Genomic DNA, 20,415 nt, shown 5'->3' on the forward strand with positions numbered 1-20,415 from the left:
TGTTACTTGTTTAATGTAAACCTACTGATTTTGTAATCATTATAATAGTCTAAGTACTGTCTCTTAAGGTGTTAAAACATTTACAAGACTAATATATTTGTGAATTGAATTTAACATTTGGAAGTATTGGATTAGGTTTGCAATGTTTAAATATTTGGGACAATTCACTCTTAAATTTATATATTTTGATTTACTAGTTATGTAAGTAGTCTGAGAGTATTTAGAGGATTGTTGATTATTTAATGTTCAAAGAAATGCTAATCATTTAATAAAAGTGTGTGTAAGATTACTACATTATGCATCACCCCTAGGTAACAAAAAGTTGGGGAGAAGTGGAGGGTATTAAGAATGCAGCGTAAGGACTTGCCTGGTGGTCCATTGTTAAGACTCTGTGCTTCTACTGCAGGGGGCACGGGTTCGATCCCTGGTGGGGGAACTAAGGTCCCACATGCCGAGCTGCGCAGCCAGAAAAAAAAAAAAAAGAACGCATGGGGGGGTGTAGAGGGACTCTAGAGCAGCTGCCTGATGTTTGAGAGATAATGACAGAGAGGAGAGTGGAGGAAAACTGCTATATGCTAAGAAAACAAATCCTCTTGGGCATTTTCTGGAAGGGTTATAATAAAGATTCTAAGTGCTTAATTACTCTTTGGTTGCCAGGCTGTGTTTCTTTAAATACGACCCCATGCTATGATTGGACCAAAAAAAATACCTGGCTTTACACAAGTCACAGGAGTAAATGTGCAAGGTTAATGCACAGAATGATTTAAAGGAAGCAGCTTTCTCTGCAGTATCATCCAAATGGACCCAAAGACTTTCCTTCAGAAAACTACAAATGGACTAAACTTAAAATTCCTGCAAAATGACTGTGTCCAAGTTGGTGTATAGATAGAGGATGATGTTATTTAGATCAGAGTATCTCAGAAAACCCACAAGGCTGGAACTTACATCCAATGCTTGAAATGTTTCCCTTTTGACCTACAAATGACCTCACAGACAGATGCGAGTGCACACACACACACACACACACACACACACACACTGAGCCGGGATTCTGTTTTGGTTCTCTCTTTCATGACTATTTCGCACGACTGTAATAGTTCAAATTTTCCGACCCTGTGGTGTGGTGGAATTCAGGACACACCATCTCAAAATATGGCACCTTGGCGTATTGAATATTTGGGGCTGAGGGAATTTGAAAGAACAGCAGAAGCAGGAAGGTCACTCTGACCCTTCCCACCACCCCTCTTCCCAGAAAACAGGTCATAAAACCTTCATGTGAGGCGTGCCCTCCCTATACCCAGAGGAAGAGAGTATCCTTGTCTCAGAAGACCAAGGAACTCCAAGCAGAATCTGAACAGGCCTTGCCAGGTTTTCCCCAGTTTACTCCACTCACCTTATATTCCTTAAGCTGTCATATTTCTACCTGACTGCCCACTCTTCATCAAGCCTAGCATAAAAACACTCAGGTCTCTTTCTTCCAGGTCTTCATTTCCTTATTAAGGCTCCTGTGTCATGTAAAATTTATATTCAATAAATGTGTATGTTCCTTTTTTGTTCATCTGTTCCAGTGCGTGTTTTTCCAACGCCACCAAGCAGTTAACTCAGTTCTGACACTATCTACCTGGAGAGAGCATCAGATTTCACAGGTTAAGCGTCCAGTCCCATCGACTGCCCACCCGCTCCTGCACGTTAGATGCCAATTGCAACTCCAGGTTGTTACCTGTGCTTCTGACCAACTGGCTATACATTGGAAGGTCCCCTGACCTCCTCCTTGGGTGTGGTTAATTTGCTAGAGTGGCTCACAGGACGGAGAAAAACATTTACTTACGTTTACCAGTTTATTATAAAGGATATTAGGGAATCCCCTGGCGCTCCAGTGGTTAGGATTCGGTGCTCTCACTTCTGGGGCCCGGGTTTGGTCACGAACTAAGATCCCACAAGCCATGAGGAGCAGACAAAAAAGAAAAAGTAATGAACAGATTTTTGATCATTAAAAAAAATATAGTAAAGGCTATGATGAACAGCCAGATGAAGAGGTACATAAGGGGTCCGGAAGGGTCCCAAGGGCAGAGCTTCTGTCCCCTTGGAACTGTGTGCACTACCATCCCAGCATGTGGCTGCTTCATCAACCCAGAATCTCATCAACTCTTGAAGCTCAAGGGTTTTACAGAGCTTCATCTGTAGCCCCCGCCTCCCCTTCCCAGAGTTCAGTGGATGGTGCTGAAAGTTCCAACCCTCTAATCACTTGGTCTTTCTAATGACCCACCCCACCCTGAGGCTATCGAGGGGTCCCACCCTAAGGCACCTCATTAGATAAACTCGGTGTTCTTGAAGGGGAAATCTTCTGAGAAACGAGAGAGACACTCTTATCACTCAGGAAACGCCAACGGTTTTAGGAGCTCTAAGATAGGATCCGGGGACAAAGCCCAAACAGATTTCTTATTTGACTACATCTATATTTGTCAGTTTCATTTTCAGACACTGCCAGGGACTCTAAAAAAAAAAGAATCTCTTTCCTCCCCTATAGGTTCTCCCTACAAAATAAGCAAGATTTATTGAGTGCCTACTCTGTACCCAGTACTTTCCTGGCTGCCGTTACATACTTTATCCCGTATTATCTTCACAACACTGTGAGATAGATTTCACTACTTTCATCTTTACAGATTAGAAAATCAGAGCTTCTAGAGATTGCCTTCCTTGCCTGAGAATTCAGAGCCGGAGTTCAGATGCAGGTCTCCCAGACTGTGAGTCCACGACCTCCCCACTGCACTCAACTGCTTTCTAGAAACTTAGCCTCGAGTCTTGTATGGGACCTGTAACCTAGTCCTCACTATTCTGTGGCTTTCTCTTTTTTGCAGCCTTGTGGCAACATGGAAACAAACCAACACAAAATAAACCCCATAACCTCTGGTTTAAGGTCGTGCATTTCAAGATTCCCTAGAGAACAGATGGTCAGGACTGAATTCAACCATGTTTGCATTACTCTTGATTCCTAGCACACAGCTTTGAGAGTCTAACCTTTCTTGTTTGAGGTGGTGGCTTTATTCCTGTATTTCTGGAAGTGACTATGTGACCGAGTCCGAGCTCGCTCTGCTTGCCGCACGACAGACCAATGAATCAGAGACGAGGTGTTCTGGCAAGGAACGTGAGTTTATTCAGAAAGCCGGCAGATCGAGAAGATGGCAGACTAGTGTCTCTGAAAAACCATCTTATTGGGGTTTGGATGCCAGTTTCTTTTAGAGGGGGAGGAGATGAGGAAGTTAAGTAAAAAGGCCCTAAGTTTTGCAAATGTCCCCTGGAATGGCCAGCCTCGGGGAGGGGATGTGTTCATTTCCTCTTTCTTGCAGCCATCCGTAGGCGGACAGGATCAGAGTATCTCAGAACACCCACAAGGCTGGACTTTGTACAAAGGGACTTTGGTTTAACATTCAGGCAGAGGGGCAGGGTTCCCTGAGGCAGGCCGTTATGTATGATTATAATAACAAAAGCAACGAAGGTTAAAGTCAAAGAAACAGATCGATCGTGGAACCTGATTTAGCTCTTCCCTGTTGCAACTATATTTAGGAAAGAAGTTGTTTATAGATGTCAGCATTTGAGAGGCAGTTAAGGAGACCCAGAGTGCCTTTGAGTCATAATAAATTAGGCTTCTGTGACATCAGTTCTTATGTAAAGAAGACTGAAGTCATTTGTTCCGGGAGCCCTTGGTGGGCATGTGGAGGTATTCCAGGAGGCTTGCTTCTCCCTCATCACATGAGCGAATGCCAGCATCGGAACTCCCTCTGTCCAGTGCTGCATTCTGCTCAGCATAATCATTGCAATCTTTTAAGTAAGGACACAAGTACACCCTATTTTCAGAACAGTCAAAATAGCAAAATTCAAATACAAAGAATGGACAAATAAGGGACCAACTCATCCCCAAATACTTATTTGCTTTAAGTAAACATTCACTGCATGATTTCATTTGCAGGGCAGACCCCCCAAAGGCATTTAACTCGTAAGGTGATTAATATGAACTCTATTTATGCAAAAATCTAGTAGCATAGAATAGCTGGCATTTCTGTGGGGTTTCATCGATTTCAAAAGGATTTGACGTATGTTTTCATATTTTATTTTGTCCTCAGGACCGCTTTGCTAGATGGGGTGAGTATTGTCATTCCCGTGTTACAGATGAGAAAACTAAGGCAAAGACAGCTAAGTCCTTGGCCAGAGGTCACATAGCTGGAAAGTATCTGAGCTGAGGCAAGATCCCAGCTCATGTGACTCTTTGTTAAAACACTCCCCTTTATAAGCATACTTCTTTTTTAGATTTATTTTTTCCTTTGAAGCAGGACTCAGATACTTAGGAGTTATTTTGGAGTATATTCAAATTTGAAATGGAGGACTGTTTGTAAAAAATGACTTTTCTTCCAAAGAGGGTAGCTGGGTATCTGTATGATTCTGAAAAGAGGATCTAAAAATATACCTCATCAGGATCACCAGTGAAGCTTTAAAAAAAACACAGATGATCACGCTGGACTACAAATATACTCAGTAAGACTTTCCAGGTGTGGGTTTATTTGTTTTTCTTTAAAGCTAAAGAGTCCACTCAGCCAAAACTAAAAAGCACAAGTTCAAATGTGGCCAGAGTGAGGCAATCTGAGGACTGCTAGTGAGGATCATAGATTTTCAGAGTGAACGGCTCCTATGCTCAGAGATTTATCCCATTTCCTTGCAGGCAAACCTAATAAAATTAATTCGTACTTAACTCCTCTAGCAGAGAAGAGAGAATGAATCATTTGTAATTGAAGGTAATCAAGAATAAGTTCTGTTTAGCTTTAGAACATGTTTCTATATTTATGTTGAAGATCTAGCCTAGAAGCTCTTTCTAGAGTAACGCTCTTCATACAAGGATAATTCTACTCATTATATTACTCTGCTCAGAAGTCTTCCATGGTCTCCCACTGCCGCCCCCCTGAATACCTGTAAGTCCACCAGTCCACATCAGAGTGCTTACAATTTTCAAAAAGCACTAGATTTTGCTTGGGTCTTTATCCATGTCCCTCAACTTGAAATTCCCTTTACTTTTCTCTTCCACAGTGTCTGCCTGCTAAATTCTGCCCATGGTTTGACTGGGTTCAGCTAGGAAGTTCTCACTTGGGGAGTTTCCTGGGGTGGGAGCTAGAGGGAAGCTGGGGCTGGAGTCGTCTGAAACCCTAGCTGTCCACCCAGGAGGGCTCACTCACATGGCTGGCTGTTGATGCTGGCTGTCGGCTAGGAACTTGGCTGTTAACCAAAACACCTTCACGTTATCTCTCCAGGTAGCTTGGTCTTCTCATAGAACAGCAGTCACATTCTAAGAGGGAGCATCTCAAGAGCAAAGGTCCAAAACTCTCAGGCAGAAGCCTCAAGGCCTGTTGTAATTTAAAGTCCCAGAATGTCCCTTCTGCTGTATCCTGTTGTCCAAACAGGTTATTAAGCCCAGCCCAGATTCAAGAGGAGGGGAATTACATTCTATTATTTTTTTTTTTTTTTTTTTTTTTTGCGGTACACAGGCCTCTCACTGTTGTGGCCTCTCCCTCCCGTCGCGGAGCACAGGCTCCGGACACGAAGACTCAGCGGCCATGGCTCACGGGCCCAGCCGCCCCGCAGCATGTGGGATCCTCCCGGACTGGGGCACGAACCCGTGTCCCCTGCATCGGCAGGCGGACTCCCAACCACTGCGCCACCAGGGAAGTCCTGTTTTTCTTTTTGCTGTCCTGATTGGGTGATTTATATTATTCTATCTTCTAGCTGACCTATACATTCCTTCTTCTGTATCACCTAGTCTGCTCTTAATTCCTTCTAGTGTGTTTTTCATTTCAATTATTGTATTCTTCAGTTCTGACTGGTTCTGTTTTATATTTCCTGTTTCCTTGTTAAAATTCTCACTGGTTTCATCTATTCTCTTCCCTAATTCAGTTAGCATTCTTATTACTAACGCTTTGAACCCTTTATCTGGTAAATTGTTTATTTCTGTTTCATTAGTTGTTTTCTTCAGGGGTTTTCACTTGCTCTTTCAATTGAAACAAATTCCTCTCTCTTTTCATTTTGCTTAACTTTCTCTGTCTCTATGAAATTAGATGAAACAGTTACCTATTGTGGTCTTAAGGGGGTGTCCTTGTGTTGGAGCATCCCTGTACATACTGCATGTACCAGTGGCTTTGGTGGCAGAGCTGGATCTGAACACAAGTCCCATCTTTCCTCAGGTTATGCTGGCAGCTATCATCTTGGAAGGAGGTGGAGCTGGAGATGGAGGGGGGGAGAGCCGGAGCCAGGTGTGAGCAGGGGCTTCTTCTCTGCTCAGTGGCTGTCACTGCCCTATTGGGGGTGGGGGTGGGTCCCAAGTTGCTGGAGCAGAAGACCTGAGGGTCGGATCCAAGCGGGCTCTCTTCCCTGTAAAGGTGTGCTCTCCCCCTTCCCAGCACCAGCACCCCGCCCCAGCGGGAAGCAGTGCTGGAGCAAGAGGAGTGGTGTGAGCATTCAGAATGGCTTGCAGCGTAGGCTGTGGCATCTGGCTGGGGTCAGAGACCCAGACTGCTTCTGATGGGCTGTCTGTGTAAGCCCCAGTAGTAGCTGCCTCCCCACACTGCTCAGATACCGCTTGGGGTCTCAGCCTCCTTTGTCCCTCACAGCTGAGCTCTCCCTTGGCCTTTGCCACCCTTACCCTGGTGTGGAGCTGTACTGCAGGTCAGGTGGGATCAGTGTGGGTGCTTTGCATGGGTCAGGGCATGGACTGTGGAGGTCCAGACCCAGACAGAGATCAGGACTGCTTCTGACATGCTGCCTGTACATGCACCAGTAATGATTGCCCCAGCGTTGCTCAGACACCATTTTCGGTTTGAGCTCCTTTTGTGTCTCATAGCCGAGCTTTCTCCTTGGCCGCAGCAGCCCTTGCCCCAAAGTGGAGTTGCGTCTTGAAGCAAGAGGGGCTGGAGCAGTTGCTTGGTTCAGGCTGGGACACGTGCTGGGGCGGTCGCGGAAAACCGGCCACTCTCTCCACCTTGTTTTGGAAGTAAGTAACTGTGTCCATGCTCCCCACGAGTGGAGTCCCGGCTCCCCGTAGCCCTCCTTTTAGTCCCAATGGCCCTCCAACCAGCCAAGGCGACTCGTCTTCCTGGTGTCAAACCCCAGGTAAGGGTGCCCAATGTGTGGCTTTAACTGCTCACTCCCCAGGGAGGGTCTCTACCTATGTAATCTCCCTTCTCTGCTGAGTCCCTTCCCAGGGGCACAGGTCCTGACCCAATAGCTTCTCTTCCCTTCCTACCTGATTCCATGTGGATCTTTCTTACAGCCTTGGTCGTGCAGGAGTCTTCCTGCCACTCCACTTTGTTTTCAACAAGAATTGTTCCACACGTAGATGTATTTTTGATGTGTTTGTGGGGGGAAGTGAGTTTTGCGTCTTCCCACCCGCCATTTTGATCTTCTACCCACAGCTCCCACTTTAGGTGTAGACTCTGACCATCCTCATTCAGTCAGAGTAATCCCTTCTTCCTTGGTTTCTTAGGAGCTGGTATGCAATCTGAGTAGGTCTGATCAAAAGGAACCCTGTGACTTTTGTTAGATGACTTGGGCAGGAGATACCCTGTTTCTTCTCCTGGATACAAGTAAGGAAACATATAGCCTCAGGCTGCTTGCAATCAGCTTGTTTCCATGAGGTGATTCAGCCATGGGACCAAGACAACACTTGGAGAGAAAGGCTTGCAGAAATCCTGGTTGATTAGGGCCTGAAGTCCAACTTCCCTTTGTATGGTTCAGTTATGCAGTATAGTGGTTGTTTAAGCCCCTTGGAGTTGGGTATTCTGTTACTTACAGCTAAAAAATCCTGACATACCAAATCACCCCTCACCTCAGAAGGTGACTCCCCTCACCCCAGAAGGGAGCTCCCTTTCCATGGCAGGGCTGGGTGGGCTTCCCTCACGGGACCAAATCCAAATGTAGTCCTCTTCTGCTTTCCTTTCTTCTCTCAGTGCACAATTTCCATTTCTGGTCTCCTTTCTTTTCTTCCTCGTCTTTTTTTTTTTTTTTTTTTAAGGCAGAATTAATTTGAATTTTCAACTTTATTTTTATTTTATTTCAGCAATACATATTCACAAGTTAGACAGTTAAATACTTATTAAGAGGAAAAAAGAAATCCCCACCTTATCCTCCCACACCCAACTTCTCCCCAAAGGCAATCCCTGTCAATGTTTTTCACTGTTTCTTCTGGGCTTTATCCTCTATTGTTAAATAACATTTTTATACAGATATTTGTCATTCTTTAGCTTTAGTTATTACAAATTTTCTGTGATAAAATATAGGAACATAGATTTATTATACCCCTCCCCCCCATACACATCCTCTCCCCCTCATTTCCTGAAAAAAGTTATATCACCGTATTTTGCTATTTACACTCTCTATGTATATATTGTTCACAGCTGAGCCATGTAGTGTACTATGGTTATATTTCCTTTCTTAAACAACAATTTCTGTTTCCTTAGCATTTAATAATTGCATTGTCTTTTCACTTGTTTATTTTCCTATGTATTTTTACTAGTTCATCCCACGCTATCCAAGAAAAATATAAATCCCTCCAACGTATGCAGATCAGTTAGTTTCTTGTTTTTCTGCTACGCACAAACGTGCTGGGAGTTTTCTTCATCTTACTCCTTGTTTGCTAGATGTCAGGTTTTCCTTTATCCTGGTTAATCTCTTATTTTAGAGAAGCAAATTCTCCAGTAGGTTTCTAATAAAAAGTGTGAGGGTGATAAGAATGTTGAGACCTTTCATACTGAAAACGTCTCTATCTACCCTCTCATTTATTGTTGGTTTCTCATGTTCAGGCCCTTTCCTCTGATGTGTGGTCGTCACTGACTGCTCATAATAAGAGTGAGGCTCTAACAGGTTGATTAGATGCTCTCGATGAGTAGAAGGGATTAGTTGCAGTGTGGGCTTCCTGTCCGGTAAGTAATAGGGCCGGCAGCAGCTTTTGTGTTGGGAGAATCCCCAAAAGTCTGTGTCTGTTGGTCTTTTTCCTTGAGTCGGGCAGTTTCCCCATAGGAGGAGCCTCCAGGCTTCTGTCTTGACAAGGTATGAGTCTGTCGGCATTCTTGCAGCTGAGTGAGGGAATGGCTCTGGGGCTCTTGTTCTCTATAAAGACTTTCCTTCAGTCCTTTGCTAGCTTCAGACCACCACCCTCCCACGCTCCACTCTATCTTGGGGTCAACAACTCCAGAGAAAACTTCAGCCTTCAGTCTTCTCATGAGAGTGAGAAGCGGTAGGTACCTGATGGGGGCGGAGAACTCTTACTCAGACTTTCAACTAATCCTTATGGAGGTTTGCAAGGGGAATGGGAGGGAAAGCACCCAGCCAACCTCTCTGCACAGAGGTTTCTAAAACTCTTACGAAGTTGTGTGAACTTGAACAAGTTCCTTGATTTCATCTGTAAAAGGAAGATGAAGGGCTTTGGCGTGAGGGTGAAATGGAAGTAACGGATGGGGAGTGCCTTGTGCAGTCTGCCCAGCACAGAGAGGGTACGCAATTGTTGGCAGTACAGCGGTCATGGTGGTAGCAGTAGGTAGTCTCCTTAGCCTTGTTTCACTGGACAGAAAGGATCTCCCTCCGACAATCCAGTGCTTTGCTACACTCTCTCAGAAGAAAGCCACCCTACTCATGTTCTGCCAAAATGTTAATAGAATTTCAGGGGTACCACAATCTTTGCAACTTGCCTTCTACCCCACCCTCTCTCTGAGTGCCCAGCCAAACCCTTAGCACCACCTCCTCTGCTCTGGCTCCCATCCAAGTGGATTAACCTGCAGGATGGGAACTGCAGTGAACAGCCCGGGCCCAAATCTCAGGAGTCAAATGGATCCCCTTCTCTCCTATTCCACACATAATCCCTCCACCTGCTAGGGCAATGCCCCGGGTCTTCCTCCTACCCTTCCTGTTTTCCTCACCCCCTGACAAGAGAGAGGCATGCCCTTTGCCTTCAGTGTGCTAGAGACCCTCTCCTAGCGCAAAATGAAATTCTTTTTTCCCCTTTCTCTCTTCTCCCTGTTTCTGTCCCTCTGTGCTTGTTGGGGATCTTGACTCTACTTTGTTAGAGGACAGCCTTCCTCTTCACAGTCTTAAGTCTTTCTCCTGAGTTCTAAGGATGCTTTTCTTATCTGCTCTGGGGCCTCCAGTAGCTTTGTTAACTGGCTATGTCTCAGGGGATTGAAGAGGGAAGAGGAGAAGCTAGGAATGTTGGGGTGGCCTTAAAATTAAGAATTTAGAATGCCTAGTGGGCCAGAGATCTGGTACAGGATCCGATGAGAAGCAGCAGTCACCATGCTCAGCATTTTTTCCCAGTCTGACATTTCAAGTTGCAAGACTCTGATAGGGATTTTTCCTGCTATACTCTCTATTTAGACTCAAACACTGAAGATACACTGAATGAAAATTCTGAAGTAGGTCTTATGAACAAAAGTCATGGTCAGTTCAATCTTGGGAATCGACCTTTGTTGGAAATGGTATAAATACACAGTCATTTGCAGACTACGTGTGAATGAAGGTGGACACAAGGACATAGGGACAGCCTCACCTAATAACCCCTCACACTCTTGTTTCCTTTTTTAACCACACGCACACACAGGAAAGCTACACTTTGTTTGCTGTGAATGACATTTCCTGAGTGTAGACTTTAGTCTGTCCTTAAAATTCTCGCCAGCAAAGTAATAGAGCAAAGGGTTGAAGCAGCTGTTGGCCGCTGCCAAAGCCAGTGTGACGGCCACAGCTTTATGCAGACTCTCTTTGCATTTATCCACTTTCCACTCGACTAAGTGGAGGGTTCTCAGTATATGATAGGGCAGGAAGCACAGGAGGAAGATGATCAAGGCAATGATGATGGTGGTTAGCGCTTTCCTGTGAGAAGGACGCAGCCCTAATTCTGGGACCTCCACCTTTAACAAAGCTCGAATGATCAGCAGGTAACAGATGCTGAGCGTGCAGAATGGCAGCAGAAAGCCCACCACCAAGGCAATGTGGTTCATGGTCTTCAGCTTAGTGGCTTTATTGGGATTCAGCTCCAAGCACAAGGTGACATTGCCCTTCAGCTCAGAGCCATTTTTCAGCAGCAGTGTTGAGGAGGCCGTGATAAAGATCCATATGGCCCCACATAAAATCCAGGCATTCCTGACGCTAGTGGCATGAAGGAGCCGCAGCGGGTGAACCGTTGCCAGGAAACGCACAACACTCAACACAGTCAGGAAATAAATGCTGCTGTACATGTTGACATACATAGAAAAAGACATAATTCTGCAGGTTAGGTCCCCGAATATCCAATTGGAGCCTCTGAGATAATAGTCAACCCTGAAGGGCAGTGTGGCTGTGAACAAGAGATCGGAAATGGCCAGATTTAGCATGAAAACGTTCACAGATGTGGACTTCTTATGAGGTTGCAGGAAAACATATATAGAAAAGCCATTCCCCAAGGCTCCCCAGATAAATATTGCCAGGTACACGATGGGGTAAAATTCTCTCTTGAAGGTTTCAATCGTACAGTTCCTGTTGCTACTGTGATTGCTGAAGTTGCCGTTGGGTTCCATTTCTGATATGGAGATGGACGGAGCTAAGGACACAGGTTTTCTCTCCATGCTGAATTAAAAAGAAACAGATACAGAAAGTTACTTCCTGCTGACATTTTCCCAGGTTTTAATGAAACAGAGAGAAATACTAGCTTCTCTTTGAAACGTGAGTCAAAAAATATTGGCTATATTTTACTATATGCTTACACTTTTACTGTATGCTTATACTTTTACTATACGTCTTTACTGTATGCTTCATTACATTTCATGATAAATTTCTGGAATGCAGAATAAACATTAATTTATTTGGTTGAAGCTGAATCCTCAAACTGGGGGGACTTTTGCCCAGTGCCCAAATGAGAATCCTCCAAAGCTTGTCTCTGACCCTGGAGAAGGTCATCAATTACACAGCTTCTGCTCTGGAAGCTGACAAAGATTCTCTTCTTGATCAAACTCTAGCCAAGCTCTTCCGAGTCCTCTTCTCAACCAGGTGTCAACCTTGGCCTACACAGACTTGAATAACAGCTAACATAAAAGTGCTAATATGGTTTTTAACAGCTCAAGGCTGCATCTCTAGGATGACCATACCCTCCCATTCTTACATAGCCTGAGAAAACTCAAGCCTGCTGAAAGAATTTTCTGTTTGTTCCAGCCCGTACCTGGACACAGGGCCTCTGCCTCCAGCCTCTGTGGAAAGAGCTTAGAGCCTAACTTCTATAAGCTCCAGTTAGCAAACCCAGATGCTTTCCACTTGGATCAACCTTCCCTTCCTACTTTCTGTAATTTTTAAAAAAAATTATTTATTTTATTCATTTATTTTTGGCTGTGTTGGGTCTTGGTTGCTGTGCGCGGGCTTTCTCTAGTTGCGGCGAGCAGGGGCTACTCTTCATTGTGGTGTGTGGGCTTCTCATTGCGGTGGCTTCTCTTGTTGCGGAGCATGGGCTCTAGAGCGCAGGCTCAGTAGTTGTGGCACGTGGGCTTAGTTGCTCTGCAGCATGTGGGATTTTCCTGGATCCAGGCTCGAACCTGTGCCCCTGCATTGGCAGGCGGATTCTTAATCACTGCACCACCAAGTTCTACTTTCCGTAATTTTTTAATTCCCTGGCTCTACTGAGCCCCTGCTCACTCCCCTCTCCTTTCCTTCATTCTCTCCCTTTAAAACATCCAGTTACCTCTGAGTTCAGTTCACGTTGGACTCTTTTCCCTATTGCAATAGTATATCACTGAATAAAATCTGTCTTACCACTTTAAGTAGTGTGCAGCTTTGTGTATCTTTGACCAAGCCTTGGTTTAAATGTAAATTCATTAGGCAGAGTTGTCATGGATAATCACATGGCTCTTAATTTCTTCTTTGCTGGCCAAAGAGAAATTTATACTCGACATTTCTTGCCTCACCTAGATAAACACTACAGAACAGCCCATGACTGCAGAGGTAGGGGGAACCTTCTGGATGTCTAGGAAAAAACAGGTAGATTGTGTGTGGGGGGGTATTTTCTTTGTCTGGGTATGATAGTCTGGACCCCTGTTTTTCAGAGTCTAAGAACTAATAACCATTTTCATTGCTTCAAAATCCTGCCTTTTTGAATCTAAGCCCCAAATTACACAAGCACAGATCCTATAATAATTCCTTCCTAACACTCTCTTTCTGAGATGTCCTAATTTCCCATGGTGTGCATTCTGCATTGATACCACAAATCAATAAACCCAACTGTGTTCAACTACAGGTTTGCTCCTATAGGCCTTTGACTAGAAGACACTGACTCTGAGAATTCACATAATGATCTAAAAACTAAAAGAAGTATGGTAAAACATTAGTTAAATTAACCTACCCAAAATATATGGTTTGTAAATATACTTCTGATGCAGTAAATATGTTTTTCAATTCTCCTTCAGAGACCCGTGTGGAGGTGCAACTCAGAAAACACGGTTGGCATGTAAATAATGAAAAAAAAAAAGTTTTTTCTTTAACTCAGCACTTCCCAAATTATCTTCCATAAACTACAAATTCCACGAGATGCTTTGTGTAAGAAAAGGCTTCTGTGTTCAGATCAGCCTGAGAAACACAGCAAGCTTTAGTGTCCCTCTCTTGGAGATTCATAACTCATGTTAAAGGCTCTAAGAGGTCCTAAAAGAAAAAAAAAGTCTTCTTAATAACAGAGTATGCCTCCTTTTTCTGACTCTGAAAACTTTTTTGCACACTAACACAATCTAATATCCCACAAGTGTTCTACAAAATCTTCCCTGTGAAATGCTGATGTTATTATGTAATTTATCTAGAAAATGGTTTTGACAGAAAAAGAAGAGGATCCCTACTTAATGGGCCAGATCAGTCAACAAGGGTTCAAGTATCTGAAGTCAAGGGGTTCTAAGCATTTCCTACTGGGGAAATGAGCATTTCTGGGCATCCATTATGTTGTTTGTAAAAAATGGAGATTGTATTAGTTTTCTAGGGCTGCCTTAACAAAGTACCACACACTGGGGGGCATAAAGCAACATAAATGTATTTTCTCAAGTTCTGGAGGCCATAAGTCTGAAATCAAGGTGTCAGCAGGGCCATGCTTCTTTTGAAGGCTCTAGGGAAGAATTCTTTGCCTCTTCCAGCCTCTGGCGGTTACCCCCAGTCCATGGTATTCCTTGGCTTGTAGACGCATACGCCACGTGACTCTGTCACATGGTATTTTCCTTCTGTATCTTTCCATCATCTTCCTACTGTGTGTCCGTGTCTGTATCTTCTCCTCTTCTTATAAGAACACCAGTCATGCTGGGCCTAGGACCTACCTTAATCCAATATGACCTCATCTTAACTAATCATACCTGCAAAGATCCTATTTCCAAATAAGACGACAGTGCTTATTTGGAACCTGGGGTGAGAACTTGCACGTATCTTTCAGGGGACATAATTCAACCCACAGTAGGGATATGTAACATATGTTTCATAGAGCTGCTGTCAGGATTACATGAGAGATAGAGAGAGTCTTACAGGGCACTTGGCACCGAGTAAGTGCTCCCTAGCTGCTCCACTCACATGAATCAGCGCAGGAATGATCTAGCTTCAACGTTTGTTATCCCACTGACCTTATCCCACTGACCGCAGGGAAGAGTTGATGACCTCAATTCTCACATTCATATGCAAAGTAAAAAGTACACTCCTCTTGGTGTTTACTACAAAGGTATACTCTACAGAAACACTGATTACTCTCAGATTATTCTGACCTTTTTATTGTGAAACTATCTGAAGCCTTCTCCACTCCTTTGCTCTCAGTCTACCAGAGAAGCTTCTGATGACCCCTCAGCTTAGTCAGGCCTCTCCGGAAGTGTGGACTGTGGATCGTGAATGGAAGATTCCAGTAAAGTGAAATCGCCCATTGTAAATATACAAATCAGAATTCTGGGTAAAGGACTTCCCTGGTGGCGCAGTGGTTAAGAATCCACCTGCCAATGCAGGGGACGCAGGTTCGAGCCCTGGTCCAGGAAGATCCCACATGCCGCGGAGCAACTAAGCCCGTGCACCACAACTACTGAGCCTGTGCTCTACAGCCCACGAGCTACAACTATTGAGCCTGCGTGCCACAACTATTGAAGCCTACGTGCCTAGAGTCCATGCTCCACAACAAAAGAGAAGCCACCGCACTGAGAAGCCTGCACACCACGATGCAGAATAGCCCCCACTCACCGCAACTAGAGAAAGCCCAAGCGCAGCAACAAAGACCCAACTCAGCCAAAAATAAGTAAATTTAAAAAAAAAAAGAATTGTGGGTGAAAATTTAGACCCCTGTGAGTCTGGTTTGCGTAAATTGATTTTTTTGAGGCCTAGGAGTAGACTGACCGGATGAAATTTCTCCTGTGCGAAGCTGATATGTCACATCCTATTTCTGAGATGACTCCAGGGCCTTAGTTCTGATTGCACGGATGATGGCTCTCCCTCTCCTTCTGATCTGTCTCACCAGCAAGTCTGAAGTTTCTAGCTTGGGTTGCAGGGAGAATGGTGAGGCCATTAGCTGGGCTTGGAGATACAGTTCAGAGAAATCATCACATAGAGGCTGGAAGTCTGTAGGCCTGACTTGGGAAAGGGAATACAGCAAAAACAGAAGCTTGGAGATTTTGTCTTAACTCAACATTAGAGAGAATTAGAGATTCTGTTGGTTGGCGGGGCCAAGACAGAAGGATCAAACCCCAAATCAGGTAGTACAGAGTTGAAATGCTAGAAATAGTACAGGCAGCATGCACAGACCATGAAGCCAACGTGGAGTTGGATTAGGTGTCACAGTTATGTGTCAGCTCTGGATGGGCAGAGCACTGGAACCAGGGTTAACACAGAGCTCAGAGGACAAAGAAACAGGCAAGGGAGCTAAGCCTGAGGAATTCTCATGATGTGTTCTATTACAAATGGCCTTTTTTGAAAAGGACAGAGTCTTGTCCACACAGCCCTGACCTCGAAGCCAGGATTCGGATATAATCTTAGGAAAAGCTTATATCAGGAAAGGGTCTGAAAAAGTAGAAATAGACTTGAAAGCAATCAAGTCCTTAAACTTTTTGACCATGAAGACCTTAAAACCACTTCTCCCATCTCAAGACCGACAGGGCCTGTAAATTGCAATGAGATGGGCCACCTGGGACCCCGCCCTGCACTCCTCCTTCACTGGGGGTGGCAAGTGTGCAAGGACAGCTACAGATGCTGGGGAAAGTCCCTTATCACAGGCAGAGCATGGGATCCAGCAGGTATGAGCACAGACAAGAGATCATAAAAACGATGGTAACAGTTGCTCCACAAGGGAATTGAGGGATATGGGGGGACCAACAACAGACCCTAGCAACAGGGACTTCTTGAGCAATTGGGGAGGAAGGCATAACTCACGAGGGAAGGTCAGTCTGCAAGCAGCAAGGCCCTTGTACTTCCAGGCCATGATGGAAGAAGAGGACTTTGGATCTGAGAGGAGGGTCAGCCATTGCAGGCAGGCCCTGAGTCATGGAGAACCTCAGTGCTGGACAATACTTTGGGCACAGAGATGCAGGCCAGGGACGCCAAGACAGAGGCCCTTTTCCCCTGTTGAGGTGGGGACCAAATCTCGGGAAAAAGAGAGATGCCCAATTTTAGAATCGAGGCACCAGATCAGGATCAGATCTACCCCAAGGGTAACACTGAGTCCCAGAGTTACTTCAATTCCTCTGCCTCAGATTGCGATTGGTTCTGGGCCCTGGAGGGGCTGGAGGGGGACGGGAGTGGGAGTGGTCCAAGGCTATCAAACAGCCCCACTTGTAGGAAGAGGATAACTACAGAAGCTGGGACTTTGATTCCAAGAGCATCTTAATCTTTGCAAAGCTAAAGAAAGAAAATACACAAACACCCTTCCTAGAAGGCTCATTTAGCCAACCGCCACAGGCTAAAAGCAGGGCCAGCTCAGATCCACAACTCCATTAAGCTCGCCACTTTCTCTTGAGAAATCTTTAAACCACTTTGATTGTTCTTTTCCGCCCATAAAAAATACACTTCACTACACCACACTGCAAACTTTCACTAGACTGTTTAAAAAAAAAAAAAAGAAAAGAAAAAGAAATGGCCTGTTAGAAGTGTCTGTAAAAATCAGCCAGACCAATTAAGTATGTGACAGGAAGCTGAGAAACAGATGAAGAGGTAAATTCAAGGAAAATTAGGACATAAATTGACAGTGTAATTTGCACTGCCTTAGAGGGAGAGCACAGCTTCCGGGACTGAAAGCGGTCTTGAGACAAAGAAAGAATTGAGGCTTTGTCTCTTGCAGCCTTACTGATAATAAAACAACAAAGAAGAAACAATGCAAAGCAGCAGCAGATGGAGATTCCAGATTTCAGGTATGAAGAAAACTAAACATGCTGCGTGACCAAAGGCTAATGAGGACGAAGAGCTTATGTGGGTAATTAGAATGTTTTCATGGTCCCTGCAAAGCTGCAACTGTTCAAAACCTCACAGAAGTTATTTTTGTTTATACTTAGAAAAAATATATATATTTTGATGCCTTGCCAGGATAGACCTTGTCACACATCCTGCCCCCATTATCAGCACTGACCAGGACTGTAAGTCCACAGGTGTGCTTACCTGCGGTTCTCAGGTAACAAGCCTGTGACCTGGCAGCAGAGCCCAAAGACCGAGACCCTAAGATGCAGGGACACAGTTTGAGGAAGTGCAAATATGATAGTCTAGGTGAGGCATGAAAGGAAGGACGAGGTAGGCAGAGGGTAGTTTGAGAATGACTTACATCCACACTGGGGAATTTGGGGTTTATCTTGACGGCAATGAGAGCCCTTGAATTGTGGAGAGCAGATCTGCATTTTAAAGGTGTGATTCTGGCAGCGGATGGAGGACCTTTTGGAAGAAGGCAAGCCTAGGTCCTGAGAGACACGTGGGGATGCTCTTGTGACTGTCCAGGAAAGAGGGGGTGAACATATCTGGATGAGATTGAGAGTAGAAAGGAAAGAGAGTTGACTGGAGTTGGGGATGGACTAATTATGGAAGGTCAGGGGCAGTTGGAGGTGGGGATGGTCAAGGACCCTCTCATGTATTTTGAGGAGGAGAAAGGTACATTACATTGATAAAAAGAACAGAAGAAGAATAAGAGGAAGTTGCTGTTTGGGGTGGTAAAATGAGTTCAAGTTGGGGCATTTTGAATTTGAAGCATTTATGAAACGGTCAACTACAAATTAGCACTTGCCATCTACCTCTCCAAGGATTAAATCAGGTGCCACTGCAGCTGCTGACCTTCAACACCCCCTGAAAGGAGTTCAGGGTGGAGATCAGGAATGAGACACTTGGTGCTCTGAGAAAAATTGGCAGAACAGGTCTTCAGATAGTTAGATATTTTCAGTAGCTGATTTTATGAGCCCAATTCTTGCATGTCCTCGTATCCAGAAAAGCACTAAATTCCTTCATGGTGACGTCTGCTCTTCGTGACTAGCAGAAACCCTGATGGGAACTTCTGCAAAAATATGTGCTTGATTGCATGTATTCCCCCTTCACCAAAATCACATATATATTGACCTCTTCCCCCCACCACCTCTTTGGAGCAGTTTCTCAGAGCTATCTGAAGTGCTGTCTCCCAGGCTGCAGTCCACATTTTGCCCCAACTAAAACTTAACTTGCAACTCTTGCATTGTACTTTTTTTTTTTTTAAGTCGACAAAACACATGCAAGAACTGTCCCATTACAGTCTACAGCCTGACGAATTTAGGGGCCATCAGCACTTGGTACCTGAAGCCAGAAGAGTGGAGGAGCTCCTGCAGGGGTTTAAGAGCAGAGAAGGAAAGAGGGTCAAGAACAGAATCTCGGGGAACGTCAACAATTAAGGGACGGGCAGAGAGAATGGGAGCCTGGAAAGACGATTCAGAAAGACTGGCCGAATGATAAGACACGAATCAAGAAGGCAACTTCTGGGAATTCCCTGGTGGTCCAGTGGTTAGGGCTCCACGCTTTCACTGCTGAGGGCCCAGGTTAAAAAAAAAAAAAAAAAGAATGCAACTTCAAGGAGGGGGGAGTGGTCAGTGGGGTTAAAAAGTGTCAAGTGTCAGGAGATTTAGCAATAAGTTTATCAGCGTTCAGAGGGGGTGGGGCGCGACCCAAGGCCAGGAAGCTGATAAAGGAGGAGGGGTTGAGAAAGTGAACACTTTCTCAGAGGAGAGAGAGAACATCTCAGCTCAGCTTCTGTGAAGGGCTTGTTTTTGGAGGAAGTCAGGGAGGGAAGATGCATTCTCTTCTCTTGAGACACCTTCTTACTCTCAGCCCGTCTCCTACAAATGACTTCAATGCCTTCTTCTGTTCATTTCTTGTCCTATCTTTTCAACATCAGACACCTGAACAGGGCTAGAGTAGAATGTACACCGAACCTGAAGTCCAGTAGATGTGATTTGACTCCCAACCGTCCCACTTTCTAGCTCTAAGACTTTGCACCCCTTGTCCCAGCAATACCTGTATTTTCGTAAATGAGATTCAGCTAGTGGAGCCTGCCACAAAGTGACAGATGGTGGGAAAAGCACAGAAGTCTGGGTCCTGGTCTGCCAGTTTCTAGGTACACATGGCCTTGACTAACACATCACTTAGCTTCTTTGGGGAACTGTGTCTGTAAAATGAGGGTTATGCTGCCCCTGGACTCCATATCAGAAAAGAGCTCTGAGAGGAGCAAATGCAATAATGGATGTAAAAGCACTTTGAAAACCGTAAAGCTGACATTATTGCTATTATTTTGCTGCTTCTTAACGTCGGGCAGCAGAAACCTGGATTTGCACTTCTTCAGGCACGTACCTGTGCCATTCACTCTGCTCTCTTTTATCTCTGCCTTTCCCCTCTTCTCTATCCCCCTCGTCCCCGATCTGCAGGGTGCCCAACTCTAGTCAAGCCAAATCCTCTTCTTCAACACCTGTATCACCTTCTGCATGTCACCTTACCCAACTGACACTTCTCACGGGTCTCTCTCTTTTTTATCACTCCTGCAGCACTTGTAAATCAACTACAGCAGCCTGAAATTAATTCTTCATGTGCTTTGATAGATACATCTTAGGCAGACATTACACTGGCCTCTCCAGATTATGAGACTTGCAAGAGGAAGAGACAGTCCTCTACTGATTTTGCATACCTTATTATGCCAAACACATATTTGAGGGAACTTGGTAAACTCTTAATCACTAGACAAATGAGTTGCCATAGCAGGCTCATAAAGTGCATGTGTTAGACACAGATTACAGAATCTGATGGTCCAGGTGAATTCACAGCCCCATTAGTCTTCTTCTCCTCCTCACTTACGTCTACGTCCAACCGCCATGTCCTTGTGGGTTTGAAGTTCTCCACAGTGGGAAGCTTCTGTTTTAATAAACCAACCTGCAAATCACAACT

The 20,415-nt window shown here is 44.8% G+C and overlaps 1 protein-coding gene across 1 annotated transcript in view; it reads right to left on the reverse strand.

The window, feature by feature from the left end:
• Positions 1–3,131: 3,131 nt before the first annotated feature.
• Positions 3,132–20,415, reverse strand: part of CYSLTR2 (cysteinyl leukotriene receptor 2) — a 42,068-nt gene continuing 24,784 nt past the window's right edge. The window contains exon 2 of the mRNA XM_073795187.1: positions 3,132–11,628. Coding sequence (XP_073651288.1) covers positions 10,608–11,628 — 1,021 coding nt within the window. The 3' untranslated portion in view covers positions 3,132–10,607. The remainder of the gene's footprint in view (positions 11,629–20,415) is intronic.

This window comes from Tursiops truncatus, chromosome 18 (genome assembly GCF_011762595.2).
Source record: "Tursiops truncatus isolate mTurTru1 chromosome 18, mTurTru1.mat.Y, whole genome shotgun sequence".
NCBI classification, from domain to species: Eukaryota; Metazoa; Chordata; class Mammalia; order Artiodactyla; family Delphinidae; genus Tursiops; species Tursiops truncatus.